Here is a 23,497-nt window from a genome sequence, read left to right on the forward strand (position 1 = left end):
AGCCCTCCAGCACCGCCCAGCCACCTCCCCCACTGTCCATTCCACCCTGCCTGAAACCACTCCCCCACCCAGACCTGAATGGAACTGGGCTCCCCTGCATGCCCAGATGATTTGCTTTGAACGACTTTTAAAAAATTAGCATGAATGATAAGCATTTTAAATGCACATGCCACCCACACTATGAGGGTAGTGTTCTTCTTACTCTCATTTTATAAATGAGGAAATTGAGGCTCAGAGGAATTAAGACTTGCTTAAGGCCACCCAGCTAATGGATATCATTGTAGGGGCTCAACTCCAGGGCTCTGACTCTATCCCACACACTCTGGACCACTACCCTGATGTCAAACAGAGCAGGGCTTCAACTCCTACCTCTGCCGCCTCCTAGCTGTGGGATCTTGGGCAATCACCTAAACTCTACGAGCCTCAGTTTTCAAATCTGTCAAATGGGGATCATGACAGCTACCTCATGTAGCAACAGGAAGAATGACAAGACATGATGTGGGTAAGGTAGAATGCTGCCTGACAGATTGTAAACACTCAACACATTCTATTACTCTGATATGAACTCTAGTGAAGCACCTATCAACTGCAGACAGGTTTGAGAGCCTTCTGGGTATGTTCCATCTTCCCATTAGCCTGGAAGCACCTTGAGGGCTGGGATTTGGTCTCACAAATGCCCCCATCTCCCCATGCCTGGTACGCAGCACATTCTCAGCCACTGCATGTTGAAGGAAGCTGACCAACGGAAGCCTCCAGCTCTGGGCCTCGACAGATTGGTGTGAACGGCCCAGTGAGGCAGAAACAGCAACTGTCACAAGCCATTAGGGGTGCCCCTCCCCACCTCTCCTCACCTCCCTCCGGCCCCCTTTCCTTTCTCCACAACTAGTCACAGCCCCAAAGGGAGAGAGGCCTGGATCGAAGACAGAACCCACTTCCTCTGCTACCCACCAGGTTCCAGAAACCTGTTAGTGCTCCATCCTGCACAAGCCTCCCGCCCCTGCCCGCACTGGCTCTGGACTCTGCTCTGAGAGTATGGACCATGGATGCGGACAGCAGCAGGGGACCCAGAGCCAGGGACCCAGGCTCAAATCCTGACTGTGCTTCCAGCCAGCTTTGTGGCTGTCAGCAAGCTGCCTTCCCTCTCTGGGCCTGTTTCCTCCTGTGCTCACACTGCCAACTCTGCGTGGCGTGGGGATCGAGAGAATCACGGATGTGATAACACACTGAAAGATGTATACTTGGGCAGGGAGAAGTCTGGAGTAGGAGTCAAGCGGTCCTCATTTGAGTCTCTGTTTTCTGTCCTTAGACAAATGCTCTGACTTCTCTAGGCCTCAGTTTCCTTATCCATCAAATGGGCACTTTGGGCTCTGATGGTCTTTGGTTCTGAGAGCTGGATTCTAAGGAACTCACTCTCTGAGCCCTTAGATTCCTGTTCTAAGGAAGATGACAGAAAAGCCTGAGCCCCCTTTGATCCCAAGGGTGGGAGGGAGGGCAAGTGTAAAGGGACAAGGGCTGTCTTCCTGAGTGCCCTGCCCTCCCCTCTCCCCACCAGGGCCTCGGCTCACTCACCTCCTCTGCCCGCTGGGCCTGAGGATGGTTGTCCAGAAAGGTGCCCTCCAGGACAGAGCCCACAATGGTCAGGCCCTTCCCCGCCTTGAGCTGGGAGGTCAGTGAGAGAAGCTGTGGGTGTACCACGTTCTGGTCTTGGTCCACGCGCACCAGCACCAGCAGCTGTGGCCTGCAGAGGATGCAAGGTGGGCCATACAATACCCACCCAACCTCCACCCACTGTACACCACACACCCACGCACCATAAGCCAGTGAGTTTACTAGGCATCCGTCCTCTATACCCCCATTCCCTACCCGTCCACCTAAACATCCATCCACCCATCCATTTCCTTAAACATCAACCCATCCAACCAGCTCCCACACAGCCACCCATCCACCCACCCACCCACTCATCTCTCATCCACCTCACTTATCCATCCACCCACCCATCCATTTTATCCGTCAGTCACCCACTCGTATCCATACTAATTTACCTATACATGCATTAGTCACCTAATTACCTGACATCCACCTGCCACCGTCCGTTCACACATTCATCTGTCAGCAGTCACCCTCCGATACATATATACACTTGGCCATCGACCCAACTATTTATCCATTCATTTCCTTTTTCATTTGGCTACCCCATCCATCCCACTGCCCAACAGTTTAAGAGCATTCTCTAAGCACTCGGGGCTAGACACTGTGCCAAGCATTGAAGAATTCACAGACAAATAAGGCAAAGCCCTGGTCTCTGGAAGCCCCAGTTTAGTAGACATCAGCAAGTGCAGGCCAACAATGTCCTAGGCATAGTTCAGAGTTCAGGCCTTCCTCTTGGCCAAGTGACTTGCGGGAAATGAGTGAGGGCCGGGCCCACATAACCGTCAGCTAGAAAGCACCCTGGGTTGAAAGGCGGGAGGTAAAAATTCTGCTTCCAGTTCTGCCTTCCATGACCTCTGAGACCCTCTCTGGCCCCTGACTTCCACCCAAATAAAGTGTAGAGATTGTTCTGAATCTCGAGATTTCTAGGAGCCCCCATAACTCCCCAGGTGAATGCAGCCACCTCCCCCAGAGTAAATGCTACACGATATTACATTCGTCTGTCTCTGTGTGGGCCTTCTCTGTGGAACTGTTAGCTCATTAGGTCCCCACAGGCTGGAAGGGGGCCTGGCACATGGCACATACCCTGCATTCATACATTTTCTAAACACACGATGGAATGAACAGAGGGATGAAGAGAGGGTAGCTCAGCCCGGCCCGGGGGCTGTAGGTGGGAAAAGTCAGATGAGGCTCGGCTAAGAAGGGGAGGTGAAGGGCAGCCCATTGTGGCGGGGGACAGCATACACCCAGCAAAGCTGGTGAGGAAGGTCAGACCCTGCTCCCTTCCCCTGGGCCCCTCCACATGCGCCTGGCCACTTACCTCCAGTTCTTGGTATGTGGGGGCCCTTCCTCCAGGCGTAAGAGGGCGTAGCGTGCTGCACTGAGGGACAGGCCTCGGATCCCGTCGCCCCACTCCTTCTCAGCCCTGGAGGCCCGAGGGAATCAACCAGGGGTGTCAGAAAGACCCATGCACACTGAAGTGGCCGCCCCAGGGCAGAAAATGTGCAGCCATTCTGTCACCTCCTTTTCTCGAAGCTTCAGCCCCTCCCTCAGCTCCTGTCCTCTATCCTGCAATCCCACACCTATCACCCCTTTCCCTCCCCCACTCTTACCTCATCGCCACCCCCTCCCATCCCTTAGCCTCTCCCAGCCCTCCCGCCCCCTGTGCTTACCCACGGTACTCGATATACTTGTAGATAAGGCCAGCAATGAGCATGGCCACCAGCGCATAATACCAGGAGCAGATAAACATGAGGGCCAGGCAGAGGCTCATGCCCAGGAAGGAGAGTGTCCTGGAGAATGGGAGGAAGACCCAGCCTCTGAGCCCTGGCAGGACTGTCACTGGTGCTGGGGTTCAGACAGCAAGAGTTAGATGGTGTAGGGCCTGGGCAAGCACTGGGAGGTCTAGGGGTGAGCAGGTCTGGGGGAGCTCACACCATCATCTCCATGAGCAGCACCATAGGGATATGGGACCTTCTGGATGAATGAGCAGCCACAGGCAGGGCACCACCCCAAGCCCCACCCAACTCTTTGTCTCAGTGCCTTCTTAGACCCTGCTAGACCACCCTGCCTGAGGGCTTCCAAGGCAGAGGTCTCTGGAGAGAGCTGTAGGCAAGATCTCCTGGTAAGATTGTGCCCCCAGGAAAAGGTGACTGGCAGAGCAGGAGCACTAAGATGGGAGTCAGGCAGCCCGGATTCTAGTCCAGGTATGCCATAGTCTTTCTGGGTGACTTGGGGCCAGTCCCTTCCCCTCTTTGAGCCTGTTTCCTTTCTGTAGAACAAGTATGGTCATTCCTGCCCTGTCGGCCCCACAGGCCAACTGTGAAGCTGAAGGGCCATAAAGTGAAATGATCAGAGCCCCAGGCTCCATGTAATAAGCATCTTCTGGTCACTAAGCCCTGTAACACTCACAAGAGCCCCATGAAGTCAGGGCAGTTGTCACCACCATTTCGTAGCTGAGGAAACCTGATGTTTCCTCTTCTAGTCTGTAAGATGTTGAGCATGATGCACAGGGGAGGGATCACAGCCAAGACTGTAGATGGCCATGTTATATTACTATCTGTGATTAGAAGGAGACCCTCTCCAGAACCTTTCTCATGCTAGTCAGGCTACAAAAACTGAAGAAATGGGCTCTCTATTTAAGTTTGGGATTCTTAGACCTCAGGGAAGGGCTAGGGTGAGGTGGGGGTTGAGGTGGAGACGAGAGGGTGGTTCCATCAGGAAGGGAAGGGGACAGGGCACCCACCAGTGGTAATAGCGAAAGCGTGGCCTCCAGTTGGGTGTCCTCAGCAGCGTCTGCACTGCACAGGCCAGGTTCACAAACATGTAGCACATCAGGAAGAACCTAGAACACAGAAAAGCCCCAGGAGAGACAGAGATGCAAAGGGAGGCAGAAAGAGAAAGAGAAACATAAAGAAAGAAAGGGGGAAAGAGGATAAGAAATTGGAGAGGTGGTCAGATCAGATCACTTTCTGGTGCTTAGGAAGGGATTCAAAGGCCAAATCCCCTTACAACACACCCTGGCACATGTGGGAATGAATCTCCATATAACAAAAGATGGACCATTAAACAACTGGGTGGGCTACCCAGGGTCACAACTGGAGGATCCAGGTAGAGAGACACCCCCTTCCCCCAGAGCTGATGGGGAGGGCAAGAGGCCAGCACGCACATAGAGAGGATAGGGGCGACCTCGTCGAGGGATGCAATGAGGATGCCGATCTCGCAGATGCAGGCAGTCAGGAGCAAGGCCCACGTTGGCTCTCCATTTGCTTTGCCATGGCCAAAGACCTAGGGACACAGCAACCATCATAGAGGTCTGAGATCTTAGAGACTTCTTGTCTCTCTTCTCCAGTCTTGGGGACTAGTGCAATAAAGGCAGGACTCCCCTAACCAGTGAGGAAGTAGGGAGAGGATGCTGTATTCCTCACCCTTTAGGGGTACCCAAGGGGATGCCAGGCTTTGGCTGTGTCTCTCCCACTCTGTCATTGGTACCTCAGGGCAATGAAGTTCAAATGATCCCTTAAGGGGAAAAGAAGCACCTGGGGACAGATGGAGAAGAGCTACAGGGGCCAGCAAATGGCCATGACTGTGTGCTCCATAAATCTTTTTTTTTTTTAAGCACCATGGAGAGAGCCACACTTTTCTTGCCCTTTGGCTGCCTCCCTACCTGATCACTCAGCCAAAGGAGGGCCATTTACTTCTCCCCTAAGAGCAGACAGCTCTGCCCAAAGAGATGGCACTGCCATGGGCCAAATCCCAAATAAGGCACATCCATTCTTCTTAGTGGTAGTGCAGAACGGAAGGGCCCCAGGGGTCCTTGGCTCACTGGGTGGTCTCTCTGGGCAGTGGCTTGGCTGGCTGGTGTAGTGGTTGGGCTGCTCTTCCCACACTCCATCCCCCACTGACCTGCAGGAAGGGCACTATGCCATCCCGGGAGATGGCCTGCAGCAGGCGTGGGGCCCCCGTGAGGCTCTGCAGCCCAGCCCCACAGGTGGAGAAGAAGGATCCGATGACAATGACCCAGGGGGACGGCCAGGCCAGTGTGCCCACCACCAGATTGCCATTCACAGCTTCACCAAACCTGGAATGAAGGGACAGGCGATGCTGGGTGAGCAATGCTGCCGCAATTTCCAAGGCACGTCTCCCACACTGACCTCGGGACCAGCTGTATGCCCACTGCGGGACTAGGCTCTAAGGGAGCAAGGGGGGAGAAAAAGCTCCTAATGCCCTGGGCACTTTCTGTCTGTGTGACCTTGGGCAACTCATTTAACCTCTCCTTGCCTCAACTTTCTCACCTGTAGAACAGGATCATTATAAACCCATCTCATGTGATTGGTGACAAGACAAAAGGAGATAACACAGGTAAAATGCTCAGCACCATGCCTGGAACCAGATCCTAAGAGTGATTATGGTAAATGGTCAATTGTGTAATATTATGTTAACCTGGTAAAATCTCTTAGCTTGTTAGAACCTGTGTCTCCATCTGAAAAATGGGGTCCTGACCTCATGGCGTGGTCATGGTCGTGTGGTGTGAGAATCAAAGAAAAGCATTTTCTAACAACGGCATTATCTTAAATTGAAAGATGCTGCCTTGGTCGGCAGAGCGAGCCCTGTGACTGGAGTGTGCAACCAGAGGTTATGCTCAAATGGGCCATTGCTGAAGGACTACAAGAATCAGATGAAGCGTTTTACTGGATGACCTGCTGAATCCCTTGCAATCCTGTAGGAGGTCTATGATTAAATGAAATAAGCAGAGATTAAGTTGCCCTCAAAAGTGAGTAAGTGTAATATATGCAAATTGTCCATTTGGCCAGGTCACTCCCCTGCTTAAAACCTGTCAGGGTGCCCCTGATTTTCTATAAAATAAAGCTCTAATGTCCTGCTACCAAAAACCAGGCTTCCAGGACTGGCTCCAGCCTCATGTCCCCATTCCCCACCTTACAGAAGCCAGGACAGCACCATGGAAACTGTCTTCTGTGACGAGACCTCCTACTTCACCCTGCTGGTGGTGCATGCCCACACCCTTCAAAAGTGTATGCTCCAGCAGCTCTGACTTGCTTATAGCTACAGGCACCCACGTGCACATGCACTCGTGCACACACACACACACACACACAGACAGCTGTTTCTCTCCTCTACCCTTGTTCATGTTGTTCCCACCACCTAAAATGCCCTTCCTACTCCTAGTCACCTAAGTAATCTCTAATCAACATAAATGAGAAGGATAAATATGAAAATGCGCGTGAGGCACTTCCAGCATCACCTCCTCCTCCCCAGCCCCCCGGGGACTGGATTGCAGTCTCCTGTGCACTACCAGAGCCCCCGTACTTTACTTTAGCCCACTCCTGATGCTCTGCATTCCGAGTCTGTTGTTGAGTATGGTTACCAGCCCCCAAGAGCTCCTTCAGGACAAAAAGCATGGGTTATTTATCTTTATTCCCCCCAGAACTCTGGACAGCGACCAACACATAGACATTTAGGAAATGTTAAATGGGTTAATAGATTTTAAAGAAGAAAAAAAAAAAAGGAAAGTAGCATTATCCTCAAAAAAAAAAAAAAGTGAGACACTATCCAAGCTTCTTGAGCAAGATAAAATATAATATAAAAAGGTGAATTTGCAAGCAATCCCCTGTGACCTCCCTCCCACAAGTCCCCTTGCACAGGCTCAGCACTCCCTGCTGGGTCTGTTTCCCAGAACTTGGCCCCCTATACCTACCACCCAGGACAGAATCAGCCCTGATTCCCTTACTTACTTGTCCCGCAGGACGACTCCTTCAATGCAGGCCCCAAACAGAACAACGGAGCTGATATCTGTAGCAGAGGATGAAGGAGAATCCCTAGGGTGACATTCCCCCCTTTCTCCTCCCAAGCTAGCTGGGTGAGGCAGCAGCGGAAGCTGCCCTCCCTCCAGGCCTCCCCGCCCAAGGTGGTCCCAGCCCAGCAGTGCAGGATACAGACAGCAGAAGTGGTGGCAATGGCCAGAATGGTGCCAGTGGGAATTGACTTCTGGGCATCCCGTAGGTCCCCAGAGCGGTTAGAACCAGCCATGATCCCTGTGAATAGAGAAGCAGCTAGGACAGGGTCCATAGGAGACCAGACAGAACAAGAAGGAAGGACGCCAGCCCTGGAGTCAGGAAGCCTGGGATCTAGTCCTGGCATACCAACTGGTGTGAGAACCTGACCATATTACTTGGCTTCTCCTGGCCTTAATTCCCTCATCTGTGCAATGGGAATCCAGATTGTTGGCTCCTGCCTATGTGATGAGATTGTAGGACGAAGAAATTCCCCACATCATCATTGACTCTCTACCCATCACTCCCAGGCAGAGTCCTCCCTCTCTGAGCTCCCCTTCACCTGTGACTGAGGGGAAGTAGATGCCAACCAGCAGGGTGAAGTAGGAGGTCATATCGCTGAAGACATAAGGATGGTCCATGTCGACAGGGGTGCCCTCTGCCAGGCCCACCGAGGGCATGCCACGCCTCTCCACAATCACCCCTTTGGTCAAGTAGGAGCTCCAGAGGTTCTCTGTGGGGAGAGACAGGATGCTCAAGAGAAAGACCAGAAGTCAGGGTACTAGAGCTCTAGGGCCAGGAGGTGGGGTGGGCAAAAAAGAAGGGTGAAGGTCAACCGCTTCTCACTCCCCTGGGGGCCTTGGTTCTATTTTATTTCCACTGACATTTCCTAAGCTCCTGCTTTGGGCCAGGCCATGTGCAGATCTAGTCCTTGCCCTCAAATAGTCCTGTCTAGTGGGGTAAAAAACATATAAAGACCTATCTCAGACTGATTCAATATGTCCCAAACTGATCTCAGCACCCAGCCACCTCAAATCAGCTCTTATCTCACCAAATGGCACCCTTATCTCACCAAATGGCACCACCATCAATTCAGACAACTTCACTTTGCCTTCAACTGCTGCCATCCCCCTCTCCATTTCAAAACCATCTCCAACTTCTGCCCACTATCCCTTCTAAATATTTCTCAGATATGCCCCTTCTCTCCTGTCCAGGGTTCCCTCACTTCTGCACTATTGACATTTTGGGCCAGATCATTCTTTGTTATGGAGGGCTGTCCTACAGCACTGTAGAATGTTTAGCAAAATCCTGGTTTCCATGCATTAGATGCCAGTAAAAAGCATCTAGTTGTGATAGCCAAAAATGTCTCCAGACATTGCTACATGTCTCCTGGGGGGCAAAACAACCGTGGGGGAGAACCACTGCTCCACTCCCACTGACATCACTCCATCACTCTAGGTTAGAAAACCATCATCTCTCACCTGGACTCAGCATTGGCCTCCTCCTGGACTCCCTGCCTCTGTTCTCTCTCCCTTTTACCTCATCAATATTAGCAGCCAGAATGAACCTTTAGAAATGATGAGCTGACCATGTCCATCCCTTATTTGAAACTCTTTGGTGGCTCCTCATTGCTCTCAGGACATGGTTCAAACACTTCAACATGGCTTCCAAGGCCTGCCACAATATGGCTTATACCAGCCTCTCCGACATCATTTATTGCCCCTCCTTCCTCTGTACTTTATGCACCAGTCACACCAAATTATTTGTGGTTGGAAGGACACAATATGCTCTTCTCTGTCTGCATGCTTTCAGGCAAGCTGTTCTTCTGCCTTAATTCCTTTATTCCCCTAGTATAACTCAAAATCTCTTATTTTTCCTTCAAAGTCCTCTTCAGATGAGTCTAGGAAGCCTTGTCTTGCCACCTTATACACATGACCACTCCCTCCCCTGTGAGGTCTCTGTTCATTGAATGCACATCTACTCATATCGTAATTTATTTGCTAATACATTTGTGTCTGCCATTAAAGTCTTTGAAGCCAAGGACTGTGACTTATTTATGTCGTATTCCTGGCACTTAGCACAGTGCTGGACACTAAGTAGATGCTTAGTGAATAGCCGTTAAACTGATGACTTTCTTTCCTACTAGGTGGTAAGATATTTGAAGGCTCCCTTTCATCTCTGTTCCTTCATGATGCCAAGGACAGGACATGGCCAGTGTAGGTGCTCAATTAAAACCAATTTCCTTTAAGTGAATCCCAAGGAGAGTTCCTTAATCCTGACCGTTTAACCCACAATCCCTGTAGTGTTCCCTGGACACTAGCCCTCTTCCCTCCCCCAGACCTTTGATGAGGCCACTGGCAGCGCCAGGGATGCCCTGGATCTCCGTGACATTGTTTCGGGTGAAGTACTCATCACAGGTGGCGTTGAGGAAACGGGAGGAACAGAAAAGGCCCCAGAGCCGTGTGGTCACCGTCTCATTTCCTTCCCAAGCCAGCTTGGCACAGACATCAAAGCCATGGCGAGACAGTGTGCGGTTCCCCAGGAGGCAGATCCTAGGGAGAGAAACAAGGGAGGAAGATGGGGGAGGGACATAACCTTGCCTTGGCTTCACAATAGAACCACCGGGGGAGCTCTAAAAAACACAGATCCCAGGGCCCCATATCCAGAGATTCTGATGTAATTGGGATGGAGCCCAGAATGGGTGTTTTTTCAAAGCTCCCCCAAGTGATTTTAGTATGCAGCCATCCCAAAGAAGCACCGTTTTAGTGCAACGCTATGTTTCAGCACCATGGACAGCAGTCTCTGTGCGTCATCCTGGCAGTGAGATGTAAGGGAGTTTGTCCTTAAGAAAGAGGCAGAACCCACAGAGATCTGTGCCCCTAGATCCTCTCTTCTATGACCTTTCCCATGATAGAGAAGGTGTCCAACTCTAATAAGTTGTCCTATTCCAGGAAATTGTCCCCACCCAGGAAATGCTTCCCTAACATAGAGAGTCATCCCTTCAGAAATCGTCCCACTTGGTTCTTCCTTCCTAAGTAAGTCCACCCCATCTGCAAGCAGTTTACCCTCACAGGGGAAACTCTGCCCACCTCCAGAACATATTACCCCACCCTGTAGAGATTCCCCCCAAACCAGGAGAGACTTTCCCTCCCAAGAAAGTTTGCTCTGAATCCACAATCACTCAGATTCTGAGAGATGAGGAGAGGGAGGTCGGCAGAGACTGACACTGCAGACCCTGAAACTGAGCCAGGGAGGAGGAGTACAACGCCTTAGGCTCAGAGCAACAGCACTTACGGGAAGTTGGGTGGGTCGAAGGCAGATTTGATGACCCCGGCATAGATGGCCAGGATGGAGAGGATGACACAACCCAGGAAGACAAGGGCAAACTTGTTGACATACTTGACGCCCACAAATACCACAGTGGCCATGCAAGTGAGCACACAGGTGCCATACACACGCATATTGTTCAACATAGCTGCTGCCTCCCCACTGGCATCTTCTGCCTTAAAAATGGCCATAGCTGGGAAGAGGTAAGCCTGTGGAAAGGGGGCAAGGAGGTCAGGTGAGTGACACAGCAAGAACCAGCTAAGAATCACCCCCAAGGATATAACCCGAAGTGCAGGAAGCACTCTGGAAAAAAATATGCTCATCACAGCATATTTACAATAGTGTAAGACTGGAAATGACATCCACTGATAGGAGGAAATGGGATCATCTATATTCTTTTTGCACATATGTGTTTTCTAAAATTTCCATACCAAATATTAATATGTTTATATTCATAGAAAAGTTATTTTCACTTGTAAATGATATTTACAAAGGGAGTTTCTAGTTATTTAGGGAAACCTATAAAGTTCTATTTTACAAAGCAGAATACAGTATCCCATAGTAAAACAAACAAAAAAAAAATAGAAGGAAATACACCAAAATGTTAATGGTGATTTTCTTTGGGCAATTGTTATTTCCCTTTTTACATTTTTGATATTTTTTCAATTTTATGCAATGGGCAGAATTGCTTTTATAATAATTTTTAAGTTATTTAATTTTTTTAAGTCATGGAAGTCTACTATTATCTTCTCAGAATTTAGCTCCTTGGGTCATTTCTTTGCCATCCATTCTCCCTGTCCCCATAGTCCTCCCTTTCTGCCCCCAAACCAGAAGCTGCATCTTTTATTTCTAGTTCTCCAAGACAGTGTGGTAGAGTGGACAAGCACTGGCTTTGGGGTCGGAAAGGCACAGGTTCATATCCCTTCCACATGTTCCTTAAAATCCCTGAACTCTGTTTTCCTCATCTGTAAAAGGGGGACATTATCTAACCCATAGAACAGTTGTAAGGATAAACTAAAATGATAAATTGCAGGCCACGAAGCCTTGATAAGGTAGGGGCTTGGGAAATGTCAGCCCCACTTTCTATATACCAGGAAACCCTCCTCAGCTCCCATCTCCTCCTGGAGGGGCAGGAAGAGCCGAGACCCACATCCGCAGCCTCTCCTTCAAATACTGCCCAGCAACCTGACTTCTTCTCATCAGTCACTACTCCTAACAGGTCTCTTCATTCGGCCCCCTCACATCCTTCTTCTCTTTTGCAACCCACTGGTCATCAGCCCTGGACAATGAACAGCCACAGAGAAATCAGAACAGCCCCAGGCACACAGTAGGCAATCACAAGATGCAGCTATTGTGTGACATTGGTTTTATTATTTCTACCATGATTTTACTCTTATCGACCCACCTCTGCCACTTGGTAGCTGAGTGACCTTGAGCAAGTCATGTCACCTTTCTGAGCTTCTCATTTGTAAAATGGGCATAATAATACTTACTCCTCATGAGGATTCAAGATAATGACTGTAAAGCAACTGGAACTCTGCTGAGAGCACAGTGGGTGCCCAATGAACGACAGCTGCTCACGTTACGTAATTACTGTATCTTGTCTCCCCAACCAGACTGTGGATTCTTTAAAGACAGAACCACATCTGATTTCCCTTTGGCCTCACTGAGGGCTTGGACCTCTCCCTAGGAGGTGTCCAGGGAGCATTGGTTAACTGACTGACAGCCTGGAACCCCACACCTCCTCCTCAGCCCCTCTCACCAGCAGGATTTCGATGGTGCCCAGGATGTACATGGCCCCAGCAAAGGTAGTGCCCAGGTAGAAGCAAAGGCCCACGGCGCCCCCAAACTCCGGGCCCAGAGACCTGGAAATCATGTAGTAGGAGCCGCCCGCTGCAGAAAGAACCTGGTGTCAGCGAGAAGTTCAAGGGGAGCTGGCCTGCCATTGGGGGCAAGGAGGCTCAGGGACAGAGATGAGAAAGGGGTTGCTCTGGGCCTCATGCCTTACACGCTGCAGCCCTAGGACTGGTGGGAGACTCAGCCAGCCACTCTGAATGGATTTTGCTGCACTAATTACCATGTTGCTAATTACCCCTCTAAGGAGGTCATGGCTCAGAAAAATAGGATGACAGAGAGGAGGGTCTCAGGCAAAGGGAGATCTCACATTGCCCTGTTCAACCCCATAAACTGCTTCCCTCCTTTCCCCTTAATACCACTGTCCCCACCTACCCCACCAACATCACAGCCCAGCCCCCAGGTTCACAGTATTTTCTCTCTCGGTCCTGATGGCCCATAAAGCCTACGGCCCTATCCCTCCTTCCAACTATCCAGGCCCCCCTCCCGACCATCCAGGCCCCTTTCCCCTCCAAGAAGCCCCATCACATACCAGGTACAACACCATTGGTTGCAATTGCACTCATGGAGATGGCCGTGAGCATTGTCTGTGAGGAGAGAGATCATCAGAGTGGCAGCTAGGGCGGGGGCTGCATTGCCCTGGGTAAAGGCCAAACCTTATACCCCATAAACACCTGCCAAACCCACAAGTCCTTACTGAGCTTCTCCCTGATCCTATTCCAACTTCTACTCCTGCCAAGTCCTTCTTGTCAAGAAAACCTCTTATTCACCATGCACATGGAAGAATCACAAGCTACTTGTGCTCATCAGAGAGCTCTGGAAATCCCAGCTTGGCCTCGGACCAGCTGTCTGACCTGGGACAAGTCATTTCACTTCTCTAAGCCTCAGTGTCTTTATCTATAAAATAGGTTTGCTGTGTTCCTGCCTAAATGCATACACTGAATCTGATCCTGAGCAGGTATGTGACAAACCCAGACCAAGGGACATTATACAAACTAACTGATCCATACTCTTCCAAAGTGTCAGTGTCATGCAAGACAAAGAAGGAGGAGCTATTCCAGATTAATGGAGGCTAAAATGAGCTCATAAATGAATATGAACGTGATCTTGAATTTTCTTCAGTTACCGAGGACATGACTGGGACAATTGGCAAAATCTGAATAAGGCTTACAGCTAAAACATGATTAAGGTGTCACTATTAAGACATCATTAAAGTCTCAGTGTTAGTTTCCTGGTTTTGATCATTGTGCTGCAGTTATGTAAGGGAATGTCCTTGTTTTTAGTAAACACATGCTGAAGGATTTAGGATAAAGGGGCATCATGTCTGCAACTTGCTCTCCAATTCAGGGGGGAAAAAAGGTATTTCCAGAGAGGATGGACTAAATACGACAATATGTTAACATTTGTTCTATTCTTGCAAATTTTCTGTATGTCTGAAATTATGTCAAAATAAAAGTTAAAAAGAAATAAAACAGGCGTACTAGCATCAGTCCCGGCTACCACACACGCAGAGGCGGCTCTAGGGTCATGTGTGAGGAAATGGAAACGTGACGAGAAGTAGGTGTTTCGTAAATATTTGATTTTTTTAGGGAGGATGGAAAAGATTCTGTTACAAAGCTGTTTGTGACACATACTCCCCATTTTTTGTGAGCCTGGGCCAACCAAAATGTTAACGACTGCGGTTTTTGAGGTGCATTTGGTTTCCTTCGGTACGCCTATCTTTTTCATCAATGAACCTGCATTACTTGTGTAATTATACACACACTCACTCACACACACACACACACACACAAACACAGATCCAGGTGAAACCTGGTTAGTGGCCATCAGGGACCAGCCTGCGAGAGGCAGGAAGGATCAGACAGACCTAATTTACTCTCAAAGATCATACGCAGTGGTTCCTATAAAAAGCTCAGGTCTCATGCTTCCCCTCCTCCCTGCCCCCACCCCAGGTCTCTGCTCTGCCCCAGCGGTCAGGGGGGTGGGGAGGGGGATGGTGTCACTCACACAGGAGCAGCAGATGAAGACCATGCAGAAGGCCTCCATGATGCCTGCAATGCCCACCACCCACGTGAGTCGCAGGAAGAGAATGACACCGAAGATGTTCTGCAGGCACGGGAGGTACACGCCCATGAAGGTGCCCATGCGTGGGGCCTGCCGAGGAGGCCAGAGTCAGTTCCTGCAGCCCCTCATCACTGCGAACGCCCCAGACCCACTCCTTCTCCATCCCCCACTCTCCTCCTTTCTCCACCCCCATCCCTTCATCCCTCTTCCCTCTGGTGCTCACCCCGCTTCCCTCTCCCCTCTTCCTTCCATCTCTATCCCTCATCTCCCAACCCTTCCTCACCCTCAGCCCCTTACTCCTAAGCCCTCTTCCTCCATCATCCATCCACCTCTCCTTCCTCCCTCATTCTTTTTTCCCCAAAGTCCTCACCTGCACTGGCTTCTTTTTTCCACCCTCATTGTTTTCTGCCTCTTCATGCTCCCTACTTCCCTGGGGCAGGTTGGTGTAGTTGGCCAGGCCACTGAGCAGGGAGGACACCATGGGGCTGGTGTCCATCTCCTCCTGTGGAGGGAGGGTGGCAGTAGTAAGACACAAGGGCCTAGGGGAGGGACAGGCGAGCTCCTTGGTAGGAGGCCAAGAGAGATGGGGGCAAGGATGGCAAACCACTGGGGCTGGGATGCCATGGGGAAGGAGAAGGAATAGGCATGGAAAACAGGGAAAGAGGGTGGCGGGGTAAGGAGAGGGAGTAGCAGGGGTGACGGGAAGGAGAAGGTGGACCTGAGGAGGATGTGGAGAGAAGGACACCTCCTGAGGGAGGGAGGGATGGCAGTGAATGGGGAAATGAACTGGAGAGGGGGGCACACCCCAGCAACCCACCTCAAACAGGGCCATGTTCTTGCCATCGTACTCCCTTCCCTTCTCTGTGTCAGTGCTGTTGATGAAGGGGCTGCTCTCCTTGGGGTTGCCATCACCTGAGAAGGCAGAGGAGTCAGGGGTCTGGCACCAGCTGGTTGTCATCCCTCTGCTTGCACATCCAGCTGTGTGGCCACTGGAACTCTCTGAACCTCCATTTCCACATCAGAAAAAGCTGGAGCTAACAGTAGCCCGCTGCAGTGTTTTCGTTGGCAGCATGTATAAAGAGCCCAGTGCACTCCTTGGCACATACTACATTTTTAATGAACGTGTGAGTGCTTCCTTGCTCTTGGGGTCCTTCTTCATTCACCAGGGCACCCAACACTCGTCGGGATCCCCCTCTTGACCATACCTGGGACCATGCTGGTGTTCTGTGATGGAAGCATGCTCTTTCCCAGAGGCAGAGATAGAGAATACTACAGCCGGAGGCCCAAAGGATACTCCACCTCTTGGAGAAGTGACCCATTTGGCATCTCCTATGCTCCTCATGCATCTTCCGTCAACACATATTCACTGGATCTCTCCCATGTGCCAGTATGGGCATGGGGAGGGAGCAGAGAGTAAACACAGACCAAGACACTGTCCCTGCCCTCAGGGAACCCACAGGCAAGAGAGATAAACTAGTATCCAGGAATTTCCAACCCAGAGTGGTAAATTCTGTGATAGAAGATGAACAAGGGACTGTGGGAATATAGGAGAGGCATTCGGCCCAGCCTGGGAGGTCACGGAAGCCTTCCCAGAGGAAGTGACGAGTAGGCTGAGAACTGAAGGATGAGTAAGAGCTAGACTGGGAGGGAGGCAGGAGGATGTTCCAAGCAGAGAGAACAGCATGTTCGCTGTCCCAGAGGGGAGAGTGAACAGAGTGGGTCAGAAATGCTGAAAGAAGTTTGATCTGGCTTGAGTCTGAGGAAGGGGCAGGGAGAGAGGGGCTGAAAGGTGGAGACTGACTTATGAAAAGATGAGCCTCAGAAGGTGCGGGCTGGGTCCTTAAATGATTAGCAGACCATGTTAAAGGTTTTGGCCTTCATCCAGAGGACAATTGGAAGTCATCGAAGAGTTTGAGGCAAAGAAGTGCCATGAATGGAGTCGTGTTTTAGAGCAATCACTCTGGCCTTTAGATGAAGAATACAGATGATAGTCTGAGAATTTAAGCAATCCAGGCAAGGGCTGATGATGACCCAGACCAGAACAATGCAGGGCAATGGGCAGACTCAAGAATTACTGGCACATATTTCTATGCCAGATGTTTGGGGACGTGGGAAGGGGGAATCTAGGGTAATGCCTGGGGTTCCTAGCATAGGTTAATGGGTGGGTGATGGTGCTATCTAATAAATGGGGGAAGAGAAGCGATTGGGGTGGGGAAGATGCCGAATTTGATCGACGGTAAGGTAGAATAGGACACTCAAGCAAATATGTCCAGAAGCCACTTGGGTATACAGAGTCTGGGGCCCAGGAAAGAGGCTGGGCAGAGAAAAGATGAGGGTAACCCATGAGAATAGGTGGAGGAAGTGTGTGAAACCGTGCATCTGGATGAGATCACCCAAGGAGAACGGCTCTTGGGCATCTAGGAGAGGTCCTTTCAAAGAGATATAGGGGACCCCCACAGGCACTTTACCTTGGCTTCAGCCGGCACCCTTTCTCAGTTCCAGGGCTGAATCCCAGTAGTAGACATCTCTCTGGACCCTAGGGAGACTCCCCAATTAACAAATCCCAAACGAAGTTGAGGCCCTATGTATTCCGAATTTCCTGTTCCCTCTTCTCCTGTCATGTCTCTCTCCACCTCCATCTTCCCAAATCCTCCCCCATCCCTCTCCTCCCTACCTCCTGGAAACCTTCCTTAGTCTCCCAGCCTGGGTCCATCCCTAGAGCACAACCTGTTAACAAATCCAATCTCATCCTGACTCAAAGTCATTGAAGGGGGAAGGGATGCCTCACCAGCTCAAGGGACACCCACCACCTTCTCCTGCCACGACCTCCACCTCATCCATCAAGCCAGCAACTCCTGATCCCCAAAGGGGCGGGGGGGGCACCATCACCTCCTCCTTCTCACATATGAGTTCCTGGAAATGACAAACCTGTCTGTCCCCCCAGTGAGAACCTAGCACATAATAGATCCTCAGGAAAAAAAAAAAATCTTTGGAGGCAAATTCCCCCAGGCTCCCTTCTTGACCCCCAGGGTCTCAGAAGAGCTGTCTGGGGCCAGAGAACAGGAGAAATAAAAGAGAAGTGGGTCCCTCCTCCTTTTACAATGCTGACAAAATGCTTCATATTCTCACCACACTATGGTGGGAACAAGAGGGTTGGAGGGGATGAGAACAAATTTCTTGATGGTTAAGGAAAGGGGCTGGGGTCAAGATTTAGGCTCCAGTTCCAGCTTCACTGGCTGTGTCAACATGTTGGGCAAGTCGCTTAAACTCTCTAAGCCTCAGTTTCCTTCTTTGCAAAGGGATAATAATTGTGCTTAGCTCACAGGGCTGTCCTGAGGATTAAGGGAAATAATGCCTGTTGGGTGTGCCTGGCACATAAGCGGAACTATTGCTGCTATTACAAGTACGATTATTATTCATGCACATGGTGCCCCACCCAGCCCGGGCTCCCCATCCCATACCCCTCCCCAAGCCCCAGGATTTAGGGGTCCTGTGCCCTGTGGATCTGGTTCTCTCTCCCGGCGGCGTCCGCTGGGGGGCCGGAACAACCGGACACGAGAGTCCCTCCCCTCTGCCTTTCACGCCCCCTCCCAAGCCCCTCCTCCTTCCTGGGGTCCCGGGGCGCGTGCTGGGTGGCAAGGGGGGCGTCCTGGCTCGAGATCCCGCTACTAGGCAGCCCCGCGCCGGTCTCCATGGCGACCGCGCGGGGAGAGAGCGCAGCGCGGAGCCGAGGCGGCCACGCGCCCGCAGCCGCTTATGTAACGCGACGCGCAGCGCGGAGCCAGGCTCGGGGCCGGATCCCAGCTAGGAGCTGAGGGCCGGGGAGAGGGCGGCTCAATAGGCTCGTCCTGGGTCCCGCCCTTCCACCCGCCATCTGGACGGGACGCTAGGCTCCCGGCCTCGTCTGCCGCGGCTGATTTCGTCCCCTCCTTGGAACGGTGGGCGCACTGGTTGCGGGGAGAAGGGCGAGCTTCAGGAGTTCTCAGAGAAGCAGGGGGAACTCGCCCTGAATCCCCAGAGCCAGGACGCAGGCTGATGGGTAGCGGCGAGTGGCGCGCGCGCCGAGAGGCAGGGCCAGACTGAGGCTGAGCCCTCTCCGCCTGGCCCCCGCCCCGCCCCCGCCCCCTGGGAGCTCTCAGCCCGAATCGGCTTTCAATTAAGCTGCGGCGGCCAGAGCTCCCGCAGAGGAAACAGGCGAGCGGCGCGGGCTAAGGAGCCTCCCCCGGGGGGCCTGGGGCCAGGCCTAGGGGAATCCCCAAGCCAGATTGGGGGAGTGGGGGAGGGCGTCAGACCCCAAGGGGATAGGGGTCTTCTTTAGTCCAGAGGATTCTTCTTTAGTCCAGAGGAGCCCTCTTACTCTTCGAGCTATTACCACCTCCCTGAGGTCAGTACCCAGGTCCTCACCTACATCCCCAAGAACATAAGATGAGAGATGGCAGAGGCTCTTGGTCTGATAGTCCCTCTTCCCTCAAGCCCAGCAGGTCCTTAGGGCCCCCTATGACCATCTTGGGGCATCACTAGGAGTCGGTCTCCCTCTGGGACCCCAAACATCTGACCCAGGTCCTGGCCACTCTAGTTCCAGGTTCCGGACCCTACACAGAGAGAGAAGGTCTCCAGACGGGCCCTCTACACTCAGAGTCTAGAAACTAATGGGGAGTGGGTAGAACCGAAGGGAGTTCCTAGTTCGACTCCTGTTCCACACAGAGATGCCTCTTTTCTAGGCCTCCTGAGACCCCTTGGAAACCCCAAGGCCCAGAAAGGCACAAACCTCAGGGTAGAGAAAGCAGGGGCTAGGGGATCGGACCATACCCTGTGTCTGGGGGGAGCAGAGATTATCTCTCAGCCTGAGCCCCTGTCCTCAGAATGGAGGCATCTGAAGGGGATCCTAGATGGCAATGACCCCCGCACACACACACACACACACACACACACACACACACACACACACACACCTCATTCCCTGGGCACCGCGTCGGGATGCCTGGTTCTGCCGCAGACTCGACTTTGCCAAACCCTCTTCCCCCGTAGCCTCAGCCTGCTGGGGAGGGGGCGGCTGCTGGATGAGGCAACCCCAGGGTCACTGGGGAGATGGATGAGCTAGCTGGCCAGCCAGTGGTTCAGACCCCTGTATACCACTCAACCTCAGGGAGGAAAAGGGGGGTCTTAGACAAAGAATTGGGGACCCTGGTTTCACAGCCTTCCCAATTGGCCACTTGACTCTGACTTGGATCCAGAATCCGGAAGACTTCAAGTCTAGGCTCCCAGTCCCTGGAAGCCCCGCTCTTTCAGTCCTTGGGGCTCTTTGGCCATCCCCCGGGGAGGTCTGCAAGAGTCTCAGCTCAGAGGGTCAAGCAATGCCCAGGGGAGCGTTTGAAGGAGCGGAGCGCCGACAGCCGGAGCGGGAGGCGCGCTAGTGCGCAAGGGACGCAGCGCCGCTGGAGGGTGGGGGGTGGGGGCGGCTGACAGCGTGATGGATGGCTGAGACCGCTGGGGGGCGGCGGGGGGCCTGGGCGCCCGAGGGGGTGGCTGGCCCCGAAGACCTCGGAGCAGGGAAGCCGTGGAGGAGGGCGGCGGAAAGCAAGAGCAGCGAAAGGACTTGCTTCAAGCCCCTGGGCTCCTAGCGAGTCTCCGCACCCACCGCAGCGCGTCCGCAGTGTCCGCGCCGCGGCGCCGGGGATTCAGCGGCTGGGACCCCATTCCTGAGGCCTCACTGGGGAAGCTAGCAGAGCTGACTAGAAAGGCTCCCCCTTGCCCCGCCCTGGCAACCTCACTGTCATCCCAGGGTACCGAGAGGAAGGGGAAAGAGGGAAGAAAGGAGGGTGATCTTGCTTCCCGTCCTGAATAGGAACCCATGGGTACGCGAGAGGGAGAGGGAGATTCCGCAAAGTAGAGCTGAAAATCTCCGGAGGAGGTACGCTTCAGTCTGAGGTCGGACCTCGGGCAGCTTTGGGGGAAGGGGCCCGGATTGCTACCAAGTGTCCCCTTAAGGAGACACCGCAGCCCGGACGGGGGCTGTCATATGGCTCCAACCCCCCATGGACACCTTCCCCCCACCTTTCAGCTGGAAGTCTCAGAGCGAGGGACTGCAGCAGACTGCACCCCCCCCACCCCCTCCCCGCGCCGCCGGTCAACGCTCTGCGCCAGGACGCCGGGGTCCCTTCTTGGGGAAAGGAACCTTCCTCCCGCCCGTCGAGGTCCACGTCAGCCCATTCTAGCTCTTCCATCCCCTTCCCACCGCCTCCCCCGCTTAGCTAACCCATGTCTGTCCCGGGCTGTGGGCAATGGCAAGCCCTCAGCCCCCAGCCCTGCCCGGGGCGCGGCGCATTCCAGCACCTCGGACAGCGCCTGGCGCATTCCAATGGAGCAGGGCTCCAGGCCGCCCTGGGCGCCCACCGCCCGGGGCGGTCCCAGCCGCTTCTCTGAAGGAGGCGGCCCCCGCTCTGCCTCTAACCCTAGAGCTGCCTCCTCTCCTCGCCGCCCCCTCCCTCGCCGCCCCCGGGCCGCTCCTTACCGGGGTTGGCTCCCCCATCGCCGTCCTCGCAGTCCGTCAGGTTGTTTAGCATGGTGGCGGCGCGGCGCCGGGCCCGGGGATGGCTGCTCCGCCTCGCCCGCGCCCCTCTGCCCGCCTTCGCCGCTCTCTCGCTCGCTCTAGCTCTCTCGCTCTCCGCTCCACGGAGGAAGAAGCTGCAGTGCCCGCCCGCCCGGCGCACACACACTCGCACACGGACACACGCTCACACCCGCGCGCGCCCCCTCTCAGCGGCGGCGCTGCTCACCTCATCCCGTATGCAGGAGGCGTGAGCCACTGGCGGGGTTTTGGGGGGGAGCGCGAGAGGGAGGAAGAAGAGGAGACGAGGGGCTGGCAAAGCGCGGCTGGAGGCCCCCTCGCACGAAAACCGGGGGCTTGCACGGGTGGGATGGAGGGGGGTGCTGCGGGGGACGGGGGCCTCGCCTCCCACGAGCAGACGCAGCTCCGCCCGCCCCCCACTCTCCGGCACAGGCGGGGCCGGCACGTGGGCAGGTGCCATCCCGCGCCCTAAAAATAACGGCAGGGAACTAGGTCGCGGCCGCGGGGAGGCGGCCCCGCAGTGGCTGGCTGGCTGGGGGTCTGGGGTGACCCCTAGGGGGAAGGCGAGGAGTACTGAGGCGGCGGGGGTGGGGCGCCATGGAATATGGGTCCCTGGGGAGCCTGTCTGCAAAGCTGGGGAGGCCAGCCCTGAAGAGGAGCGGAGAACCAGATCCTTTCCCAAATCGCTGTTCAAGAGGTTGGAACCGGGGGTGTGTTGAGGCCAGAGCCCTTAACTGAAGCACTGTGCTGCCCCCAGGGGGTTCAGGGTCACTGTGCTGAACTGTCTGGCTCATCCTGTCTTAAAAGGGGAAGAGTGGAACCTGAGGAGTTGCAGTAAACCCTCTCATTGTGCTTAGACTGAGTCCTAGCATCTCACCCCCAAGACAAATCCCAGTAGTCCACAGACAGGGACCCTCTGACTGTAGAATGACCCTGGGAAGGAGATGTGGTGAGGAGGAGAGAAGGCAGCAATGAGATTCCAGGGATGGCTGACTCCTCACTGGGGCTGGTGCAGCCTGAAGGGAGGGCAGGCTGGTAGGAGGCTGGCCCGTAGCGGTGGGGGAGGGAGGAATGAGGCCGCTAGTCGGTTTGGGACCAGATTTTCTCCTGGGGTGGGAGTGTCTAATCCCCTAATCCAGGATTGCTTTCTGAGGATTCCAGAGCCAGCATGCTCTCTGTGTCCCTCTCCCTCCCCTGACACCAGTCCTCCAGAAGCTTGATTGTCCTAGGACCTCTCTGGGACAACCCCTAGAATCCAGACTTGAGCCTGTGGTGGAGACATCTCAGGAAGCAGCATCAGAGGTTTGGACACTTTGTGTCTCCGGAAGATCTAAACATCCAAGGGTGAGAGAAGGGGAAATCATTTTCAGACCCCCCCCCTGGCCCCCAGCACTGGCCCTCTAAGTTTCAGGAGAGTTCTGGGGCTGGAGGGGATCACATCAATCATCTTATCTAATGGACAACTTTCATCTTATAGATGAAAAAGCTAAGGTCCAAAGAGGAGAAATGACAGCCTATGGACACACAATGCCAGTGAATGGCAGGATTTGATCTAAAGTCCAGTTTGCTTTATTCTAGTTTAAGACTCTTTCTCAACATAAATTCTTCTAAAAAATTTGTCCTGCCTCCAACAGAAGGGAAAAGGATAGAGTCAAACCAAACTGCTCAGCTATCTCTGATTCTTGGCTACTAAAAAGGGAACAGGGAAGGGTCTGAGATGAGCTCTTTCCCTTTTCTTGTGGTCAGGCTTCAGAGATGCAGGACTGAAGTGGCCCCTCAGCTTGCAACCGGAGGTAGGCCCAGAAGATCTTCAAGGGTTCTAAAAAGCCGCCCACACTAGAGGCCCCATTCTAGGACATGACTTTTCAGAGCCATTGACTGGACCCGCAGCTCAGAGTCCTTGAACACAATTATCAGTGGCTTCAGATGAGGTCAATCATAGTCTTTGGCAGCTGACAGAAAGGGGCTCTGGAGGGACCCACCGATAAGGTATCACTGCCACTGGGTTTCGTGGACGGTAGAAGGACTTGTTAGGATGGAGAGCTAGCTATTCGGACGAGGTGTAAGAATTGGTCTTCTTAGCTTTCCCAGGGAGAAAAATTAAAAAAGAAAGGAAGAAAGAAGGAAAGAAAGAAGGAAAGAAAGAAAGAAAGAAAGAAAGAAAGAAAGAAAGAAAGAAAGAAAGAAAGAAAGAAAGAAAGGAAGGAAGGAAGGAAGGAAGGAAGGAAGGAAGGAAGGAAGGAAG

The 23,497-nt window shown here is 53.1% G+C and overlaps 1 protein-coding gene across 3 annotated transcripts in view; it reads right to left on the minus strand.

Annotated features, from left to right (window-relative positions):
- Positions 1 to 23,497, minus strand: part of SLC12A5 (solute carrier family 12 member 5) — a 37,123-nt gene that overhangs the window by 8,106 nt on the left and 5,520 nt on the right. The window contains exons 1-17 of one of the 3 annotated variants that reach the window (XM_025875362.2): positions 21,196 to 21,506; positions 15,502 to 15,596; positions 15,055 to 15,186; positions 14,628 to 14,774; positions 13,153 to 13,207; positions 12,529 to 12,659; positions 10,734 to 10,975; positions 9,780 to 9,991; positions 8,002 to 8,172; positions 7,602 to 7,700; positions 7,401 to 7,458; positions 5,554 to 5,728; positions 4,817 to 4,935; positions 4,394 to 4,492; positions 3,321 to 3,440; positions 2,969 to 3,073; positions 1,570 to 1,738 (exon numbers count right to left, since the gene is read on the minus strand). In XM_025875362.2, coding sequence (XP_025731147.1) covers positions 1,570 to 1,738; positions 2,969 to 3,073; positions 3,321 to 3,440; positions 4,394 to 4,492; positions 4,817 to 4,935; positions 5,554 to 5,728; positions 7,401 to 7,458; positions 7,602 to 7,700; positions 8,002 to 8,172; positions 9,780 to 9,991; positions 10,734 to 10,975; positions 12,529 to 12,659; positions 13,153 to 13,207; positions 14,628 to 14,774; positions 15,055 to 15,186; positions 15,502 to 15,596; positions 21,196 to 21,247 — 2,181 coding nt within the window. In that variant the 5' untranslated portion in view covers positions 21,248 to 21,506. Of the gene's footprint in view, positions 1 to 1,569; positions 1,739 to 2,968; positions 3,074 to 3,320; positions 3,441 to 4,393; positions 4,493 to 4,816; positions 4,936 to 5,553; positions 5,729 to 7,400; positions 7,459 to 7,601; positions 7,701 to 8,001; positions 8,173 to 9,779; positions 9,992 to 10,733; positions 10,976 to 12,528; positions 12,660 to 13,152; positions 13,208 to 14,627; positions 14,775 to 15,054; positions 15,187 to 15,501; positions 15,597 to 21,195; positions 21,507 to 23,497 lie in introns of those variants that run through there. The other 2 variants (XM_025875361.2, XM_073880336.1) reach the window with 2 other exon arrangements.

This window comes from Callorhinus ursinus, unplaced genomic scaffold (assembly GCF_003265705.2).
Source record: "Callorhinus ursinus isolate GAN/ISIS: 27379988/994484 unplaced genomic scaffold, GSC_fseal_2.0 scaffold38, whole genome shotgun sequence".
Lineage (NCBI taxonomy): Eukaryota > Metazoa > Chordata > Mammalia > Carnivora > Otariidae > Callorhinus > Callorhinus ursinus.